This window comes from Mobula hypostoma, chromosome 23, assembly GCF_963921235.1.
Source record: "Mobula hypostoma chromosome 23, sMobHyp1.1, whole genome shotgun sequence".
Classification (NCBI taxonomy): Eukaryota; Metazoa; Chordata; class Chondrichthyes; order Myliobatiformes; family Myliobatidae; genus Mobula; species Mobula hypostoma.
The window spans coordinates 31,209,674-31,227,806 of NC_086119.1; the positions used below are offsets into that span (position 1 = coordinate 31,209,674).

The 18,133-nt window shown below is 41.3% G+C and overlaps 1 protein-coding gene across 7 annotated transcripts in view; it reads right to left on the bottom strand.

Moving 5' to 3' along the window:
* Nucleotides 1-18,133, bottom strand: part of LOC134336855 (acrosin-like) — an 87,186-nt gene that overhangs the window by 57,415 nt on the left and 11,638 nt on the right. For all 7 annotated transcript variants that reach the window (XM_063031441.1, XM_063031440.1, XM_063031434.1 and 4 more), the window contains 2 exons: nt 8,493-8,691; nt 6,911-7,173 (listed from right to left, as the gene is read on the bottom strand). In XM_063031441.1, the coding sequence (XP_062887511.1) occupies nt 6,911-7,173; nt 8,493-8,575 (346 nt within the window). In that variant the 5' untranslated portion in view covers nt 8,576-8,691. The remainder of the gene's footprint in view (nt 1-6,910; nt 7,174-8,492; nt 8,692-18,133) is intronic.

Genomic DNA, 18,133 nt, shown 5'->3' on the forward strand with positions numbered 1-18,133 from the left:
GATTGAGTGTCCTTGAAGGCCAATAAAGTACTCTGGTTATTTTCCAAACTGTGGCAATTGCCCATGAAGAACTGTTCCTGAAGATTAATAGGAAGTGAAATAAGTTATGTGGTAGACTTCCCGGAATTTCCACTCTGACAGTTGGTAAAACCAGGCTCCATCATGCAAATGCCAATGGTGTCAGAACTTTGTAGTTCAGGAAATGTTCGCTGTCTTGTCAGTGTTGTCCCATCTTGTCCTCATGCAGGCATTGTCATTTGAAACCCTGTGAGCTTAATCAACCAGCTTCCATTGCTCCTCTGGTGTAAAAAGAGTTCCGGAGAACGTTGCCCAGAATAAAACCCACTTAATGCCAAGTGGAGTAAGTCCAAGATATTTGAGACACTCTTAAGTTAAATATTAACATCAAATGCCAATGGAAATATAAGTATGGCTCTTTCATACATCAGTGATGCAAGATATAGATGTGCTTTGGTTGCACAATCAGGAAACCAAACTGTTTTATAAAAAAGATTTTAAAAATCAATCATTGTGTCAATTGATTTCACTTTTCTCCTGTAGCTAATTAAATATCATATTATTTATTGATCTCATATTTGCTAACAAAGTTTGGCCCATTGAGTCTACGCTGGCTCTCAGAGCAAATCACATCAATCCTATTCTCCAGCTTATTTCCCTGTAATCTATTAGATCATAAGAGCATAAGAAGTAGAAGGAGAATTTGGCCATTTGGCCCATTGAGTCTGCTCCACAATTTCATCATGACTGATCCATTTTCCCTCTCAGCCCCAATCTCCTGCCTTCTCCCCATAACCCTTCATGCCCTGACTAATCAAGAATCTATTTGATCTCTGCCTTAAATATACCCAATACATGTGGCAACGAATTCCACAGATTCACCACTCTCTGGCTGAAGAAATTCCTCTTTATCTCCATTCTAAGTGAATATCTCTCTATTCTGAGGCTGTGTCCTCTGGTCTTAGACTCCCTCACCATAGGAAACATGCTCTCCACATCCAATCTATCGAGATCTTTCAACATTCAATAGGTTTCAATGTGACCCCCCACCCCCCCACCCCTCACACATGTTCATTGGCATAAGACCATAAGACACAGGAGCAGAATTTGGCCATATGGCCCATCGAGTCTGCTCCATTATTCCATCATGGCCAATTTAGTACCCTCTCAACCCCATTCCCTGTAACTTCTGATGCTCTTACTGATTAGGAACCTTTCAACCTCCACTTTAAATGTACCCAATGAATTGGCCTGTACAACTGTCTGTGCCAATGAATTCCACAGATTCACTACCTCCTAGCTGAAGAAATTCCTCCTCATCTCCATTCTAAAGGGATGTCCCTTTGCTCCTAGACTGCACCACTACGGGAATCATCCTCTCCACATCCACTCCAAGTCTTTCAATGTTCAATAGGCTTCAAGAGGTCACCCTTCATTCTTCCAGACTCCAGTGAGCACTGACCCAGATCCATCAAATGCTCCTCATACATTAACCCTTTAATTCCCAGAATCATCCTTGTGAACCTCCTCTGGGCCCTTTCAAATTGGAGCAAAACTTTTCTTAGATAAAACATGATCACAGAGAGAACATTCAAACTCCACATGAACAGCAATGGAAGCTAGCATCAAACCCAGGTACATACATGTATACAAAACAATTATATATGAGTGTTTGGGCACTATCCTCCCACATTTCCCTTCCTTATTGCTTGTACATAGCAACAGAGATGCAACATAAAGACTTTCACTCCCTCGTTGTGAGATGACTGTAAGAAATAAAATTCTAATTCTAATTCCTATAGTACTTCTGTACTGCACACTGCTGTGAATTAGGGCAGGCCTGCAGAATAGGAATTGATAATACAAACAAACATTGTGACTGCACAAACAAGTCCATAGTACTGGAGAATATTCAATGCAATCAAGTCCTAATGAAAGATGCTGAAAACAAATAAATGCAACATGGTGTATTGGTTCTGCAAAGACCAATCTTCTGGAATTTATAACATTAACAAAACATTTGCACAGATAAATTTTCACAGTCTGATCATCTATTCTTGCACTGTGGCTTAGTATTTAAACCTATCAATAAGATTAACTTTCTTTGCCGAGATGCCATTTGCAGAATTAAGCTTTGTTCATGGGTCATTAACTAGACGAAGGAGTTCTTTAAATGCTTGTTTACTTGCAGGATGGAAGGTATAAAATATCACTTAAAACAGGTAGGGCCTTGAAATATCACTCCACTCAGGCCACTTTTAGAATATAGAACATAGAATAGTACAGCACAGTACAGGCCCTTTGGCCCACAATGTTTTGCCGACCCTCAAACCCTGCCTCCCATATAACCCCCCACCCTAAATTCCTCCATATACCTGTCTCTTAAATTTCACTAGTTTATCTTTGCTCCCTGTATGCAATGTATAACCATTCTTTCAACCAAGAGTAGGCTAGGTTGAAGGCACTGGAGGAGAGTGAAATTTTGACAATTAGTGACTGCTTCACCCTGAAATTCTAAGTTTTACAACTTCATTTACAGGGATATAAAATCTGATGTGGCCAGGACAACCATGTGATCTCAAGTTCATGTCAATCACTTTTTTTTTTAAGCCTAATTTTTGAAATTTAGCACATGGGTTCAGCCTATTTAATGAAAATCGGGGAGAAGTGGTGATGCGGCGAGGGAAGTGGGCATTGCTGGAGCTGGGGAGTGGCTGGGCTTATGCTCACCTGAAGACTTGCCACCCTTGAGCCAAAGTTAAAAAAAACCCCAATGCCACTCAGAATAACTGTGGCAAAACCTTAATTTGACTTTAGTTGACTCATCTTCGTGGCACATGGTATGAATACTTTTCCCTGGAAATCGGATTTCACCCTCACTGATGTTGCGAGCACGTGCTGTGTATAGTGCGAAAGTCCAAATAGCTCTCTGCCAAAAAAAAATCGCGGAATTGACCAGAAAGGCATAAAAAACAGCATCAAGGCATTTTCCACAGGAAGTCAAACACTGAAGTGAGATCTATGTAGTTCCCATCCAAAGCTGCAAGCAAAGATCTTCAGGCAACACATCAGACCTTAAGGGAGGCTTCATATGATGTCATTCCACAGGATAGCCGAGTTTAATTTCACTGAATCCACTCTTACTATAGACATACAGCTCTCTCTTTTGGCAATTATTCTAGACACATGTCTCTCCACTGTTATATTACTTTTCTGCGTCTCCTTCCATGAAGGAAGACACAGAATATTAGTTTTATTTCTCTAGGATTTTCTTAATTTTTGCCAGATAATTTCTCTTTTCTGTAAGGATTAACTTTTTTTGAATCTTTTTTTTTACAAATCCATAGAGGCTATTATAATGAACGCACCACATCATGTTAGTTCTTGAATTCAGAGAATTCCAGCAGATCTATCAAATGTGATTTCTCTTTATAAATCGATGTTGACTTATCCTTTAAAGTCATCGAGCACTACAGCACAGCAACAGGCCCATGTAGTCTATGCTAAACTGTTATTCTGCCTAGTCCCATTAGCTCACATCTGGACCATCGCCCTCCATACTCCTCCCATCCATGTAATTAACCAAACTTCTCTTAAATGTTGCAATTGAACCCGTATCCACCACTACCACTGGCAGCTCATTCCACACTTGCGCCACCCTTTGAGTGAAGAGGTCCCCTTCAGGTTCCCCTTAAGTATTTCACTTTTCACCCTTAATCTATGACCTCTAGTCCTAGTCTCACCCAAACTTAATGGAAAAAGCCTGCTTGCATTAACTCTTATCTATACCACCTCCTTTGTGAAGAAGTTCCCTCTCAGGTTCCCCTTAAATATTTCACCTTTCACCCTTAATCTATGACCTCTAGTTCTAGTCTCACCCATGCTCAGTAGAAAAAGCCTGCTTGCATTTACCCTATCATAATTTTGTATACCTTTATCACATCTCCCCTCATTCTCCTACACTCCAGGGAACAAATTTCTAACCAATTCAACCTTTCCCTATAACTCAGGACCTCAAGTCCTGCAAATATCATTGCCAATCATCTCTTGTACTCTTGAAATCGTATTCATATCTTTCCAGTAGGTAGGTGACCACAATACTCTAAAATTGATCTAACATCTTATACAACTTCACATAACATCCCAACTGCTGTACTCAGTACTTTGATTTATGAAGGCCAATGTATCAAATCTTCTTATTGTTGTTTATGATTTTCACTAGCAAGATCAAATATTCTATTTTCCCTTCAAATGCCTTTGTCTGTGTTTGCTGAATTCTGAAATGTTCTAAGTCCTCAGGATTATTGTCTTTTATCTTCTTCAGTTGCAGTCAACTTTAGAAAAATGTTCATGCCCATCTCATGTACTTTTAAAATCATAACTTCCCCAAGCCATGTGCATAGCAGAATCTGTAGAAGGGAGCGGGATCTAAAGAGGTGATCAAAGACTTGAGGAGTCTTTTAAGAATATGAAGAGAATGAAGAAAGTGAAGGGAAAGGTCTGATTGAACAAACTGCAGGCGTTTTCTTCAGCTAGTTCTAAGGCCTAATGTAGAAGATGTAACGTGTGGCTCATTGCCAATATGTGCATTTCCTGGGAGTTCAGAATCAGATTTAATATCACTGGCATATGTCGTGAAATTTGTTAATTTTGCCGCAGCAGTACAATGCAAAAAGGGGAAAAACAGGATTACAGCAAGTATATAAAATAGTTAAATTAGTGCAAAGATTGAAATTAAAGAAGTAGTGAAGGAGTGCTCATGGGTTCAATGTCCATTCAGAAATCGGATGGCAGAGAGGAAGAAGCTGTTCCTGAACCGCTGAGTGTGAGGGCTTCTGTACCCTCTTCTTGATGGTAACAATGAGAAGAGGGCATGTCCTGGGTGGTGCAGGTTCTTAATGATGGATGCCACCTTTGAGGTGCAGCTCCTTGAAGATGTCTTGGGTACTAAGAAGGCTAATACCCAAGATGGAGCTGACTAATTTCACAACTCTTTGCAGTTTTCTTTGATCCTGTGCAGTGGCCCTCACATACCAGACAGGGATGCAGCCAGTCAGAATGCTCTCCATGGTACATCTGTACAAATCTTTGAGTGTTTTAATAGCATGCCAAATCTCCTCAAACTTCTAATAAAATATAGCCACTGTCTTGCCTTCTTTATAGCTGCATCAATATGTTGGGACCATGTTAGCCTTAATGACATTTATTTAGAAACAACAGGCAATAATTAAATACATTATAAAATGCTACCATTTGTATCCTTCGTGCTCTCCTGAGTTTCGTGGTGTAATAACATGGACACAAATCATGAATGAGTCCGTCTTTGAACCTGGGGTGTTGATAATCCATTTTACACGGGAGCGCATTTGAATGAAGCCCAATTTATTCTCACCTATAATCTCCAGTAAATGAAAGTTAGATGCTGAGAACATGAAATAAAAATAGAAAGTATTAATAAAGGGTTCCATACCTGAATAATTAATTGTCTCTCTTTCCATGGCTGCTGCCTGATCTGTTGGGTATTTCCAATATTTACAATTTTTATGTACATCTCTGTTGAAGATTACCAACCAGGAAGTGTGAGAACAATTATCTTGTTCGTTACCAATGTGTGTCACAGTACCAGCACCATAGTGGAGATTTACTAATTCATGACAGATCAAGATTGAGGGATAGATTTTCTAAACCTGTGTAAGTTTGCACTATCCCTGCACTTACTAAAAGAACCATTTGAGGGAGCTCCAATAACACTTCATTAATCCAGTAAAACTCAAGATGAGCTTCACACACCATGAAACTAGGAAGCTGCTAACATAGTGTCCCACTGGTCTGTACCTTTTAATAACTGAATTATTCAACATTATCAGGACTTCATTAGAGCACATTAAACAGACAATGATTAATACATGAACACCCCTTCAGAATAGTTCCTTTATATTGTAAAAATATATTTCCTCCACTTTTTAACAAAAAAGCCTGATAATCTAGTGACAATGGCATAATCAAACTCTGCAGATCGATTAATTTACTGTACAAATATTGCACAGATAAAACCACAAATATATCATCAAAACCACAAACAATTATTAACATGAGCAATGCATGTTCCGGTTATCTCAAAAATGCTTTAACGATTACTTGTTTAATTTTGTTTTAAAAGCTAATGCTTTTAAACATTTTAACGTTCTCATACACGCAACAGGCATCAGCGTCATCTTGTCAACAGCAGAAAGAACTACGGATCACATCTGAACACAGGGTAGAACGAACACAGTTATTACTTTGATGATTACATTGAGCATGCTCTGTGCATGCTAATAAGATTAACTGATAGGTGAGGCTTTGGGCCTATGCCGGGCTACTCCAGGGTTCGGATCTGAGGACTCGTTTTTGGTCCGGAATGCTATTGTCCACTTCAATTGTATACATGACTTGTATTTTTTTGCTTTCTCTTACACATAGTGAGTTGATCTTCTATTTTTAATTCTTTTTTTCTTTAATTGGGGTTTTTTTTCTGGCTTCTTGCTTTGAGGCTACCTGTGAGCAAACAAATCTCAAGGTTGTATAATTTATACATTCTTTGATAATAAATGTACCTGAATCTTGATTATGTATGTAGCTACAAAATTATTCATTGTTTGATTTGATGTAAGTGAGATAATATTTGAACAACACTATTTTAACTATGTACCCAAAATGGTTTAAGTCTCCACTGGAATTGAGGTTTCCATACTGACCAGCATGGCTATTTGGCAAAGGCACACTTTCAGAAAAAGCTAATGTTAAATTAAAGCCTGCACAAAAATCTAATTTAATTTTGCTAAGGGCTCTGTAAAAACAGCGACTTGTAAGACATTCTCTTTTAATATAAAAGTACTCATAAAAATACTACCATTGTGCTCCATAAGTCCCCATCCTGTAACGTGACATTTGGTCCATTTGTCAATATGAAAGATGCCTGGCTGTGGTAAACAGGCTGGCCTGATGTAGTCCCCAAACTTGATTGGCTGGTCCACTTTAAGCACCGCCACATCATTTTTGAGGTTAGCATACTTCTCGTGTAGTACTAGTCTTTCTATTTTCCGTGTAGTTGTCCATGTATCAGCCCTCTCCAGCTCCGTCAGCCCCATCACTGCTTTCCAGACACGCTTGTTGCTGGGATGGCAGAAAAGGAAACAACCATCAGTGCTGGGACCAAAAATCACTTCCATAACCAAGATCCTATCTGACTGCACAAAATGACAGTAAGGTCAAACACATAACAATGAGGCTTCACGTGATCTATAACTAATAATAGTATATTAGTCATACTTTATTGATGCTGGGGGAAATTGGTTTTCGTTACAGTTGCACCATAAATAATTAAATAGTAATAAAACCATAAATAGTTAAATAGTACTACGTAAATTATGCCAGGAAATAAGTCCAGGACCAGCCTATTGGCTCAGAGTGTCTGACCCTCCAAGGGAGGAGTTGTAAAGTTTGATGGCCACAGGCAGGAATGACTTCCTATGACGCTCTGTGTTGCATCTCGGTGGAATGAGTCTCTGGCTGAATGTACTCCTGTGCCCAACCAATACATTATGTAGTGGATGGGAGACATTGACCAAGATGGCATGCAACTTGGACAGCATCCTCTTTTCAGACACCACCGTGAGGGAGTCCAGTTCCATCCCCACAACATCACTGGCCTTACGAATGAGTTTGTTGATTCTGTTGGTGTCTGCTACCCTCAGCCTGCTGCCCCAGCACACAACAGCAAACATGATCGCACATATTCATGATAAGTGGTTGTGTTAAAAGATCTATATTCGAGTTACACTTTTACATTAATTACAACTGCAATGAATGCTAATGGATCAACAGTGGGAGAGCATTTTGGAGAATAACCATGACTGGGTGGTAGGGTGGAGATGCATCTCTTCCAAAGGAGGTGCAAGGCGCTCCTTCCCTCCACTAGCCTGCAGGTCAACCTCGGACAAGGTGTAGCACCTGACTAGGACCCCCCTCCCCCCCCCAATCCCAAACAGGGAGATCATGGGAGCAGGTGGCAGATGGTCATATGAGCAGATGGTGCACATCACGAGTCCCCATTAAGCGAGCACTGATGCCAGTCTCTGAGGAGTATTGGTAATGGCTGGGCTCGTTAAGACACTGCCCAGAAGGCAGCAATGGCAAACCACCTCTGTAGAAAACCTTGCCAAGAGCAATCACGGTCATGGGACCATGATAGCCAACATTATACATGATTTACTTTATACATCCTAAGGATGTATATATTTCTGACATTAAGTGAACCTATATTGAAACCCATGTCAGCTACACGTGACAATGATGACCATAAGTTTTAAGGCAGTTATGAAGCAGGACAAGGAGGAACCCAAAGTTTTAATCAAAGTGTACAAAAGAAATAGACAAAAGCTGTTCAATTGCATCCTACAGAATAATAAACTGATATCGTTTGGTGAACATACTTTAAACCGTCTTTCTGAGGAAAGCAGTGCGCTGCTGATAAGAGCCAGTATTGACTAATAACTGTTGCTCCACACACGTGCATGTCGCTACCCGCCAGCTGCAGGCTAACTTGCCAGGGCCATGCCCCTCTCACTGCATCACGACCTCCTACTATCCGTGAGTGGCTTGTCTTCTCAGCGACAAATCTTAACCCACACTCTGAAAGGAAAAAAAAGGTTTCAATCTGCAATATTTCACAGTCTTATCAGCAGATCTCGCGCCTATAGGTCCCCGATTTCATACCATTGGACGAGATAGCTAAATAAATAAGATACACCAAATATTGTAAAATAGATTGAGGAGCTGGTGGAACAATTACCTTTCATTTCTAACCCACCAGCAGTAAGTATCTGATTTTTGGTCATCATTAGTGTCCCGAAACTTTAATACATCAAAATGCTTCCAGTCAAGATGGCACCAACGAACAAGGATTCCTCAGGCGACATCTTTCAGATAGTCAATTATTTCACTTTTTCTACGTATTCTACTTATTCTTTTTACCTTAATTATGTTTTTCAAACTGTTGGAGCCTGTGACTTACAGTTTGGAGTTTGACTGAGGGATCTAGCACTCTGCTGTCCTCGAGAAAATTCCAGGAGAGAGGCACAAGCGCGTGCACAAGCCGCCTTGAGGAGAAATTCGGAGATAGGGCTCAGGGCTATTTCTCGCCGATTAAAGTATCGAGGAAGACCGAAGCATCGAGGCAAGGGCAGAGGAGAGCCACTGTGCTCGGCGGTTGCTCTCTACGGAAGGGCGCGCCGTTCTGGCTATACGTCGAGGCGATATGTTAGTTTTTTCTGCAAGGGAGGGGGTTGGGGATTTGGGGTTGATGTTCTTGTTGACGATTTTCAGTGTGGGCAATCTTTCATTTGCGTAGGCACTACTGGCAACTCCCTCATCTTTGAGCATTGTAATAACCCCTTCCTCTGTGGCCTTGCCATTAAATTGTTCTCCAGCCATCTTTGCAATAATTTTAATACCCATATTAATGCCATCCAGCTTTCTGAGAGAGTACAAACACCAGAAAGAAACAGGTAACTGGAAAAGGTCCTCCATCTCTCCAGCCATTTAGAATATAGAACATAAAACACTACAGCACAGAATGGGCCAAACTAATTAAACTAGTAATTAAACAATATTACCTTCTTCCAACGTAATGTCCATATTCTTCCATCATCTGCACATTCAAATGCCTCAATCATAATTATCCTCAGTAACCCACCTGGCAGCATGTTTTAGGCATGCATCTCTCTCTGAATACGTATTAAAAGTTGCCTAGCACATCTCCTTTGTGTGTTCCTGTCTCACCTGAAATGCATGCCCTCTTGTACTAGGCACGCCAACCCTGGGAAAAACATACCATTCGTCTATTTATGCCTGTTATAACTTTATAAACTTCTCTTCATCCATGAGGAGGAGGAGGTGCTGGGGATTGGCTGTTGCAGGTCATATGTTTAAGCACATTCCATGAGAGACTCATAATTCGGAAGACTTCAGATCACAATGTATGAAAAATATTATTTTATTCTTATGTTGACTGTTCTACTTTGCTTTAATTTTCACGCAGACCTACAAATTATCCAGGAGCAGGACTACATGGTAACAGTCACTCACTGGGGAAGTGCCCAGGACTCATTCAGACCAGCTTAGAAACTTTAACCCGTGAGATCTCCAACAGCCAAGTGATTCAGCACTCCCACCTGCTCACAGGAACAGCAAGTACTGGGATTGGTAAAGGGCCACCTCCAGCTTTCTGTTTCTTCCTGGTGTCCTGCAGAGATGGAAAGCAGAGATCACAAGTGTGGATATTGATACTTGCACTGAAGGTTGTTGGCGGCCCACAGATCACAAGTGATTAAAAGCAGGCATTAGCACCAGGAACAACTAGGGAGCATCTGCATCGGAGAACGTGACTGTGCTCAGTTCTGGTCACCTCACTACGGGAAGGGTGTGAATACTATAGAGAGAGTGCAGAGGAGATTTACAAGAATGTTGCCTGGATTGGAGGGCGTACCTTATGAGAAAAGGTTGAGTGAACTCTGCCTTTTCTCCTTGGAGCGACGGAGGATGAGAGGTGACCTGATAGAGGTGTATAAGATGATGAGAGGCATTGGTCATGTGAATAGTCAGAGGCTTTTTCCCAGGGCTGAAATGGCTAACACAAGGAGGCATAGTTTTAAGGTGCTTGGAAACAGGTACCAAGGGGATGTCAGTGGTAAGTTTTTCCACACAGACAGTGGTAGGTGCATGAAATCACTGCTAGTGACGGTGGTGGAAACGGATACAATAGTGTCTTTTAAGAGCTCTTAGATAGGTACATGGAGCTTAGAAAAATAGAGGGCTATGCACTAAGGAAATTCTAGGCAATTTCTAGAGTAGGTTACATGGTTGGCACAACATTGTGGGCCGAAGGGCCTGTAATGTGCTGTAGTTTTCTATGTTATATGTTCTAATCTCGAGAAAAATAGATAATATTCCTCAGGGCTTTGGAGGAGCAGAATGTTTCTGAAGTATCAGCAGAGAATTTGCAATGCTTCTAACAGTTCTGTGCATGCTTGCTGAGAGATTGAGGGAAACCATCTTAAGTATTAGTGCTATGCTATGTATTGCAGTAATAATGCATTTAATGGAAAGAGTAGTCACTGGCATACACCAATCACTGTAATAACATCAATACTGTACAAACATGCAGGACTTCATCTATGATTATAGGGAATAACATCTTGGTTAGATTCACGTAACATATCACAATGAAAGGAAGCATAGGAGTGGGAATTCTTTTTAATTGCATCCCCTTCAATACCTGTCCTCAGTCAGTACCTCACGTGCTGCCTAATATTGCAGTGATAGTGCCTGCCCTCTTCAGGTGAAGCTGTCAATGTCAAGGTCCACTACCAGACCCCAAGACCCCAAGGATGAAAAACAAGAACATTTCTGTCATCAGACCAAAGATTTGAACAGACAGCCTCTCCCTCTGATGAAACTTCAGTGACTGCACCATTTAGAAGTGGTCTGAGAAAAAGAAAACATTTGTAGCAGTGCAAGAGAACATAGCTGAATGTGTTCTGCAGAGTTAGATTGTTATGTAACTTATACCAAAGGGTTCTCAGTAAGATCTGCAAGACTTTACTTCAGATTGAAAATTATTGAGTTAAAGATTTTCAAAATCAGTCAACTAAATTCTCCCCTGCAAGAACATACGTGCAAGTGCCATTATGAAGAAAGCACGGCAGCACCTCTACTCTCTTCGAAGTTTGCACAGGTTTGGCTTGTCATTTAAAACTTTAACAAAGTTCTACAGATGCACAGTGGAGAGTATCCTGACTGGTCGCATCACAGTCCAGTATGGAAACACAAATGCCCAAGAACAGAAAAGCCGACAAAAAGTAGTGGATACAGTCCTGTCCATCACTGGAAAAGCCCTCCTCACCACTGAGCACATTTCCAAGGAGCTCTGCCACAAGAAAGCAGTATGCATCACCCAGGACCCTCATCATCCTTGCTGCTGGAAGGAGGTACGGGAGCCTTAAATCCAACACCACCAGGTTCAGGAACAGTTATTACCCTTCAACCATCAAACCTTCATGGGTAACTTCACTGTCCTCAACTCTGAACCAATTCCACAACCTATCAACTCGCTTTCAAGGACTCTACAACACATGTTCGGAGTACTTATTTAATTTTTGTCTATTCGCACAGTTCGTCTTCTTTTGCTCCTTGGTTGTTTGTCAGTCTTTGTGTGTAGTTTTTCCATTGATTCTTTGTTCTGATGTGAATGCCTGCAAGAAAATGAATCGCAGAGTGGTATATGGTGACATATATGTTCATTGATAAAAAAATTTACTTAGAACTTTGAAGATCATAGGACCAAGCTCAGTTTCAAACTGTTGTGAGGACTCTTCTGTTTTTCATTCTGCTCTGGACCATTTGGACAACAGGAACTCATATATCCATGATCAACTATAGTTCAGCGTTCAACACAATCAAGCCATCCAAAGTCATCAAGCTTCAGGGCCGGAGTCTCTACACCACGCCCCCTGCAGGTGAATACCCAACTTCCTCATCAGCAAGACCTCAGAGAGGATTGGTAACAAAGTCGCCTCCTCACTGACCGTCAGCACGGGTGCACCCCGATGCTCTTCGGTGCCGGCAATCACGGACCGGGGTCAATTCCCACTGCTATCTGCAAGGAGTTTGTACATGCTTCCCGTGATTGTGTGGGGTTCCTCCGGCTGCTCCGGCTTCCTGCCTCATTTCAAAGACGCACAGTTAGGGTTAAGGTTAGTGAGCTGTAGCATGCTATGTTGCCGGAAGAAGCACTGCGACACTTGCACGCTGCCCCCAGCACAACCCTCGAACTGTGTTGGTCACGGACCCAAACAATGCAGTTCATGGCATTTCACTGCATGCTTTGATTACAGGTGACAAATAAAAGTGATATTAAAACCTTCAGTGTACTTGCATACATGACAATAAACTTCAACTGACTTGCCAAGTTCTGTTGATTGTGGTCTGTCATCTCACAGTGTGTCAAAGATTATCCAAACATTCCTTATTTATTTTTTGTACTGAGGCACTCATTGTCTTGCTATGAAAAGTCACTGACTGTTTCAGGAAAACAGTTTAGTTTGCTGCCCTTGGCCTCCTAGAGGCTCAGCACATAGAACCCTTCCAAATAGTGTCGGCGTTCTGCTTATCAGGAGTATCAAAGTACAGAATTCCCCAATGGAATCTGGTTTCCTGAGCCCATGTTTCACCAGATACTATACTGACCATTTCCACAGGTGCATCCTGCTATTCTTAGCACTGGTGTTACAAAAATCATAGTACTACACCATAACCACTACATTACGCTTGAAAATATAAGCACAATCACATACTACCCCTGTTATCTAAGCTTTTCATCATGCCTTACATTTACAATACATAGCTCAATTCATTGGTTAAGGGTAGAAAACTGATTAATGAAATTGATGAATTTGCTCAGTATTGAGACCTTTATCTCAAGCCTGGAGTTAATTTCCCAAGGCAATAGCAAAATTACCAAAGAAATTTTAACGCATTAACAAATTTCACCTGAGAGCCTGTTGGGATCATCTACTGTGCCTGGTGTGCCCTCCTGTATATCGGTGAGACCCGACGTAGATTGGGAGACCACTTCGCCGAGCACCTAGGCTCTGTCAGAAAAAGCCGGATCTCCCAGTGGCCACCCATTTTAATTCCACTTCCCATTCCCACTCTGCCATGTCAGCCCATGGCCTCTTCTACTGCTGTGCTGAGGCCACACTCAGGTTGGAGGAGCAACACCTTATATTCCATCTGGGTAGCCTTCAACCTGATGGCATGAACATCAAGTTCTTGAACTTGCGGTAATGGCCACCACACACACCCCACTTCACCGTTCCCCATCCCCTTTTCTCTCTCTCACCTTATCCCTTTACCTGCATCTCTGGTGCTCCTCCCCCTTTTCTTCATTCCGTAGAGGCCTTTGGTCCTCTCCTATTAGAGTTCCCCTTCTCCAGCCCTGTATCTCTTTCACCAATCAACTTCCCAGCTCTTTACTTCACCCCTTCCCCCTCCCAGTTTCACCTGTCACCTCATGTTTCTTCCTCCCCTTCTAACTCATCTTTTTTTTCCCTCCAGTCCTGACGAAGGGTCGCAGCCCAAAACGTCGACTGTTAACTCTTTTCCATAGATGCTGCCTGGCCTGCTGAGTTCCTCCAGCGTTTTTTGTGTGTTGCTTGGACTTCCAGCATCTGTAGGTTTCCTCTTGTTTAACACATTATTATTTACTTCCCACACTTCCTCGTCCGATAATGTTCTTGTCATTATCTGACAAGGGATATTTGCATGCATTAAAATGGTTAAGCACGCATTGGTATGAGCAGGGTGAAAGTTGCTGGCTGGTTTATGCCGACAGAAGGTAGGGAAATGTATTTGGCCTCAAGATGTTAGAGATAAGAGTGAGGACATCCCTCCAGGAATTTCCATGTTGGAGGATAGGTATACCACAAAACATTCAAAAGGCCAGTGACTCCCATCCTGAAAACATTTCTGAACGTCCTGCTTCCTGCAAGAAATTTCATTCCCAGTATCTCTGTCTCCATCGCGTCTGTCCCAGGACACCCTCCTCCACACAAGCATTTCTGATGTATCATCCCCTTCCCCTCGCAACCAAAGATTCCCTTCTTTGTGTTTCACAGCACCCTTGACTTCGTATGCACCTTACCACTTCTCATCCAGAACAGAGTTCTTGTTATTTGTTTATCTATTGAGATACGGTGCGGAATAGGGCCCTCAAGCTGCACCACCCAGCAATCCTCCGATTTAATCTGAGCCCAAACACGGGACCGTTTACAACGACCAATTAATTTACTAGCTGAAATGCCTTCGGAATGTGGGAGGAAACCGGAGCACCTGGAGGAAACCCTGCAACATTTCCTCATCTGGTGATTACCCTCCATTCCCAGTGGCTCCAATATAATGCCACCCCTCATTATCTGAATCAGTAAAGCCAGAGTCCATCTCCACCAGAGCCATTTCTTGTGGCACAGTTCCATGCAACGCCCAGTAGATGCAACAGCTGCCCTTTGACCTCTTCTCTCGGGGGCTTCAAACACCCTTTCTTCTTGGTGAAGCAGCAATTGACTATACTCCTTTCGGTACATTTCATTTTCTGCTCCTCCATGTCAGGTAGACTGAACGTAGGTTAGGTAAGCACTATCCACTTGACTAAAAACATGTCCCCCAAGATCCCTTTAAATAACTAGCAATTATTGAAAGGCTTAGATGGAACGGACTTTGAAAGTATTTCCAATAGTGGGATTATTTAGGACCAGAGAGCTCAGCCTCAGAATAGAAGCATGTTCCTTTGGAACAGAGATGAGAAGGAATTCCTTGGGCCAGGGATTCCCGACTGTTTTTTCATGCCATGGTCCAGTCCAATTAAGCCAAGGGTCAGTGGACCCCAGGCTGGAAACCACTGCTTTAGCCAGAGGGGGATGAATCTTAGAATTCCTTGCCACAGAGGGCTGTGGAGGCCAAGCTGCAGGGTATACTTAAAGCGGAGGCTGATAGGTTTTTGATCAGTAAGGGCATCAAAAGTACGATGAGAAGGCAGCAGAATGGTGTTGAGAGGGCTAATGTAACAGCCATGATCAAATGGGCCAAAAGGCCTAATTCTGTTTCTAAGTCTTATGGACTTATCCCAATCAATTGGCACTTAAAATCTCCATCCAACTCCAGCTCTATCCCTATTGTTGTTCTAGCAAAGCTCAATGTTGCCCCAACACCTTGTATGTTTTTAATTCAGCTGGGTACTTTACAGCCTTCTGGATAAAAACTAAAAACTGACTTTGAGTTTCAGATGATGAACATTACCTTTTTAATTACCTTTCAGCTTAGATTCCCAGCACTCACAGTGTTTTCCTTTTGCAACAGATTCTACTTTTATTTATTCCTAATGTGGAATGATATTTTTGTACTTCTAACTCTCAATCATCCTTTTTTATCTTGCAATATTATGTTTTGTACTTTAACCTCTTACAACAGCCTTCCCTATGTTCCTCTTCTAATTCTCCTTTATCACTGCATGTAAAACATGTTTCTCTCATATCTTTGCTGGTTCTGGTGAGAAGTCATTAACCAGAAATATTAACCCGGGTTGCCTTTTCATATTTGCTGCCTGGGCTGTTTTTTCAACAATTTCCAGTTTTATTTCAGCAATTCAATGTTCACAGTCTTTGTTTTCTCTTATTTCTTATCTAAAGTAACAAAGCAGCCATGTAAGGTTGTAGTTCAGAGCTCCCAAGTGGAGTTCAAACAGAATAAACTCCAACACCAATTTTCACAAATTTTGCAAAACCATTTACAGAAATAATGACAGAACTACCATTGGATTTTTTAAACAAAAAATAGTTTTATCATATTTACCATATTTGCATGACTCTCAATTCAGCATTTACAAAATGTACACTAACTTAAAACATTGCCATCCTTCTCTAGGATGCACTCCCGATTTGTCTACCCGATTCTTTCGTCCCCTCCTCTGTAACTGTGTTCCTACCCTCTTTCCACTGACCAGACCAGGGAGACTCAAGAACATATAGTTAAACTGACAAACCTTGATTACTATCACTGTCATTTAACTCTTACCTCCCCAACTCATTTCCAAATGCACATTCTCTAGCCCATATTTCACACTAAGAAACTACAGATAATCTGTTTTTAAAAGGGTGGTAATATAGATACAACTTGCTACCTTATCCGCACATGTAATTTCCACATCAAACCTCACCCTATTCTTGATTGAGCAGGGCATGAAGATTCTAGATTGGTCAGGGCATGAAGGGATAGGGGGAGAAGGCAGGAGATTGGGGCTGAGGGGAAAATTGGTTCAGCCATGATGAAATGGCAGAGCAGACTCGATGGGCCCAATGGCCTAATTCTGCTCCTAGATCTTATGGTCTATAATTTTCCAAAATTCCATATTGTAGATGTAGTGCAAAGCACAGGATACAATATATATTTTGTACAGTGCTCATTTTGCCTAAATTTCAAGGCCTTGATACAGCCAGGACCAGCAACACATGCCTTTTTAAAAAGCACTGCCTATTTTCAGACAATAAAAAACAATGCTGGATGTGGTAACTAGCAGCATAAGAGGCAGCTCAAATAAATGATTACGAGTAGCATTTTATTCTTCTTTTTGGCACAAAATGATGCTACTTCAGTTGTGGATTATTCAATTAATCCATTATCACTATAATCAGTACATCAAAATCTTAACACTCCAAAGTTGGAAGTGACATTTTGTGAGAGTTCAACAGCATTGCCAGTAACCAAGAACAGAACAACTTACGTCATATCCATTGCTAGATCTCCCAGTAATATGGAACAGGGTTAAACAGCAATCCAATCATTACATCTAACCATTTAAATGTCATATAAATTACTGTATTTCCTGCCTGTTGCACAGGTAACCACCTCAGTGATCCAAACTTCAGTAAAATTCAGAGATAAAGGAGATTATCGTTCCTTCAGTATCATTTCATATGTCCCATAATTATCCAAAAAGATTCCTGTTTCCCAAGTACACCAAATACTTCAAATGACTGCGCATTAAGCATGCTAACTGATACATTAATACGAAAAGTTCAGAATGTATTCACGTTCATTTTTTCTGCCTTTATGTTTGCTGAAAGGACCTGCCTATACTTAATAAAAGCAATTCGGAGTTAACAAACTCACCAATCTGTGCATCCCCATTTACTAAAGTAATGAAACTCAGTAAAAAGATCGCAGAGGACAGGAGAACATCGCTGAAACCCGGACGGAAATCCGTGCTCATTATCCAGTTTGGACTGACTGCAGGGGCTTCAGCAAGGTAGACATGAGCGTCACTCATCCATATTATGACGAGAAATCACTATGACTAATCACTTCACAATGTCTTATCGCCAAAAGTCAATGAATGGCTATTTAAATAGAAATAAAGGTACGCCGGGAACAAATCGGAACTATTTAATTCCAGTGAACAAAATTGGATTTAGGCACCATGGTCCATATCTCCGCTGTTATCATTTAAGTAGTTAATTTACAA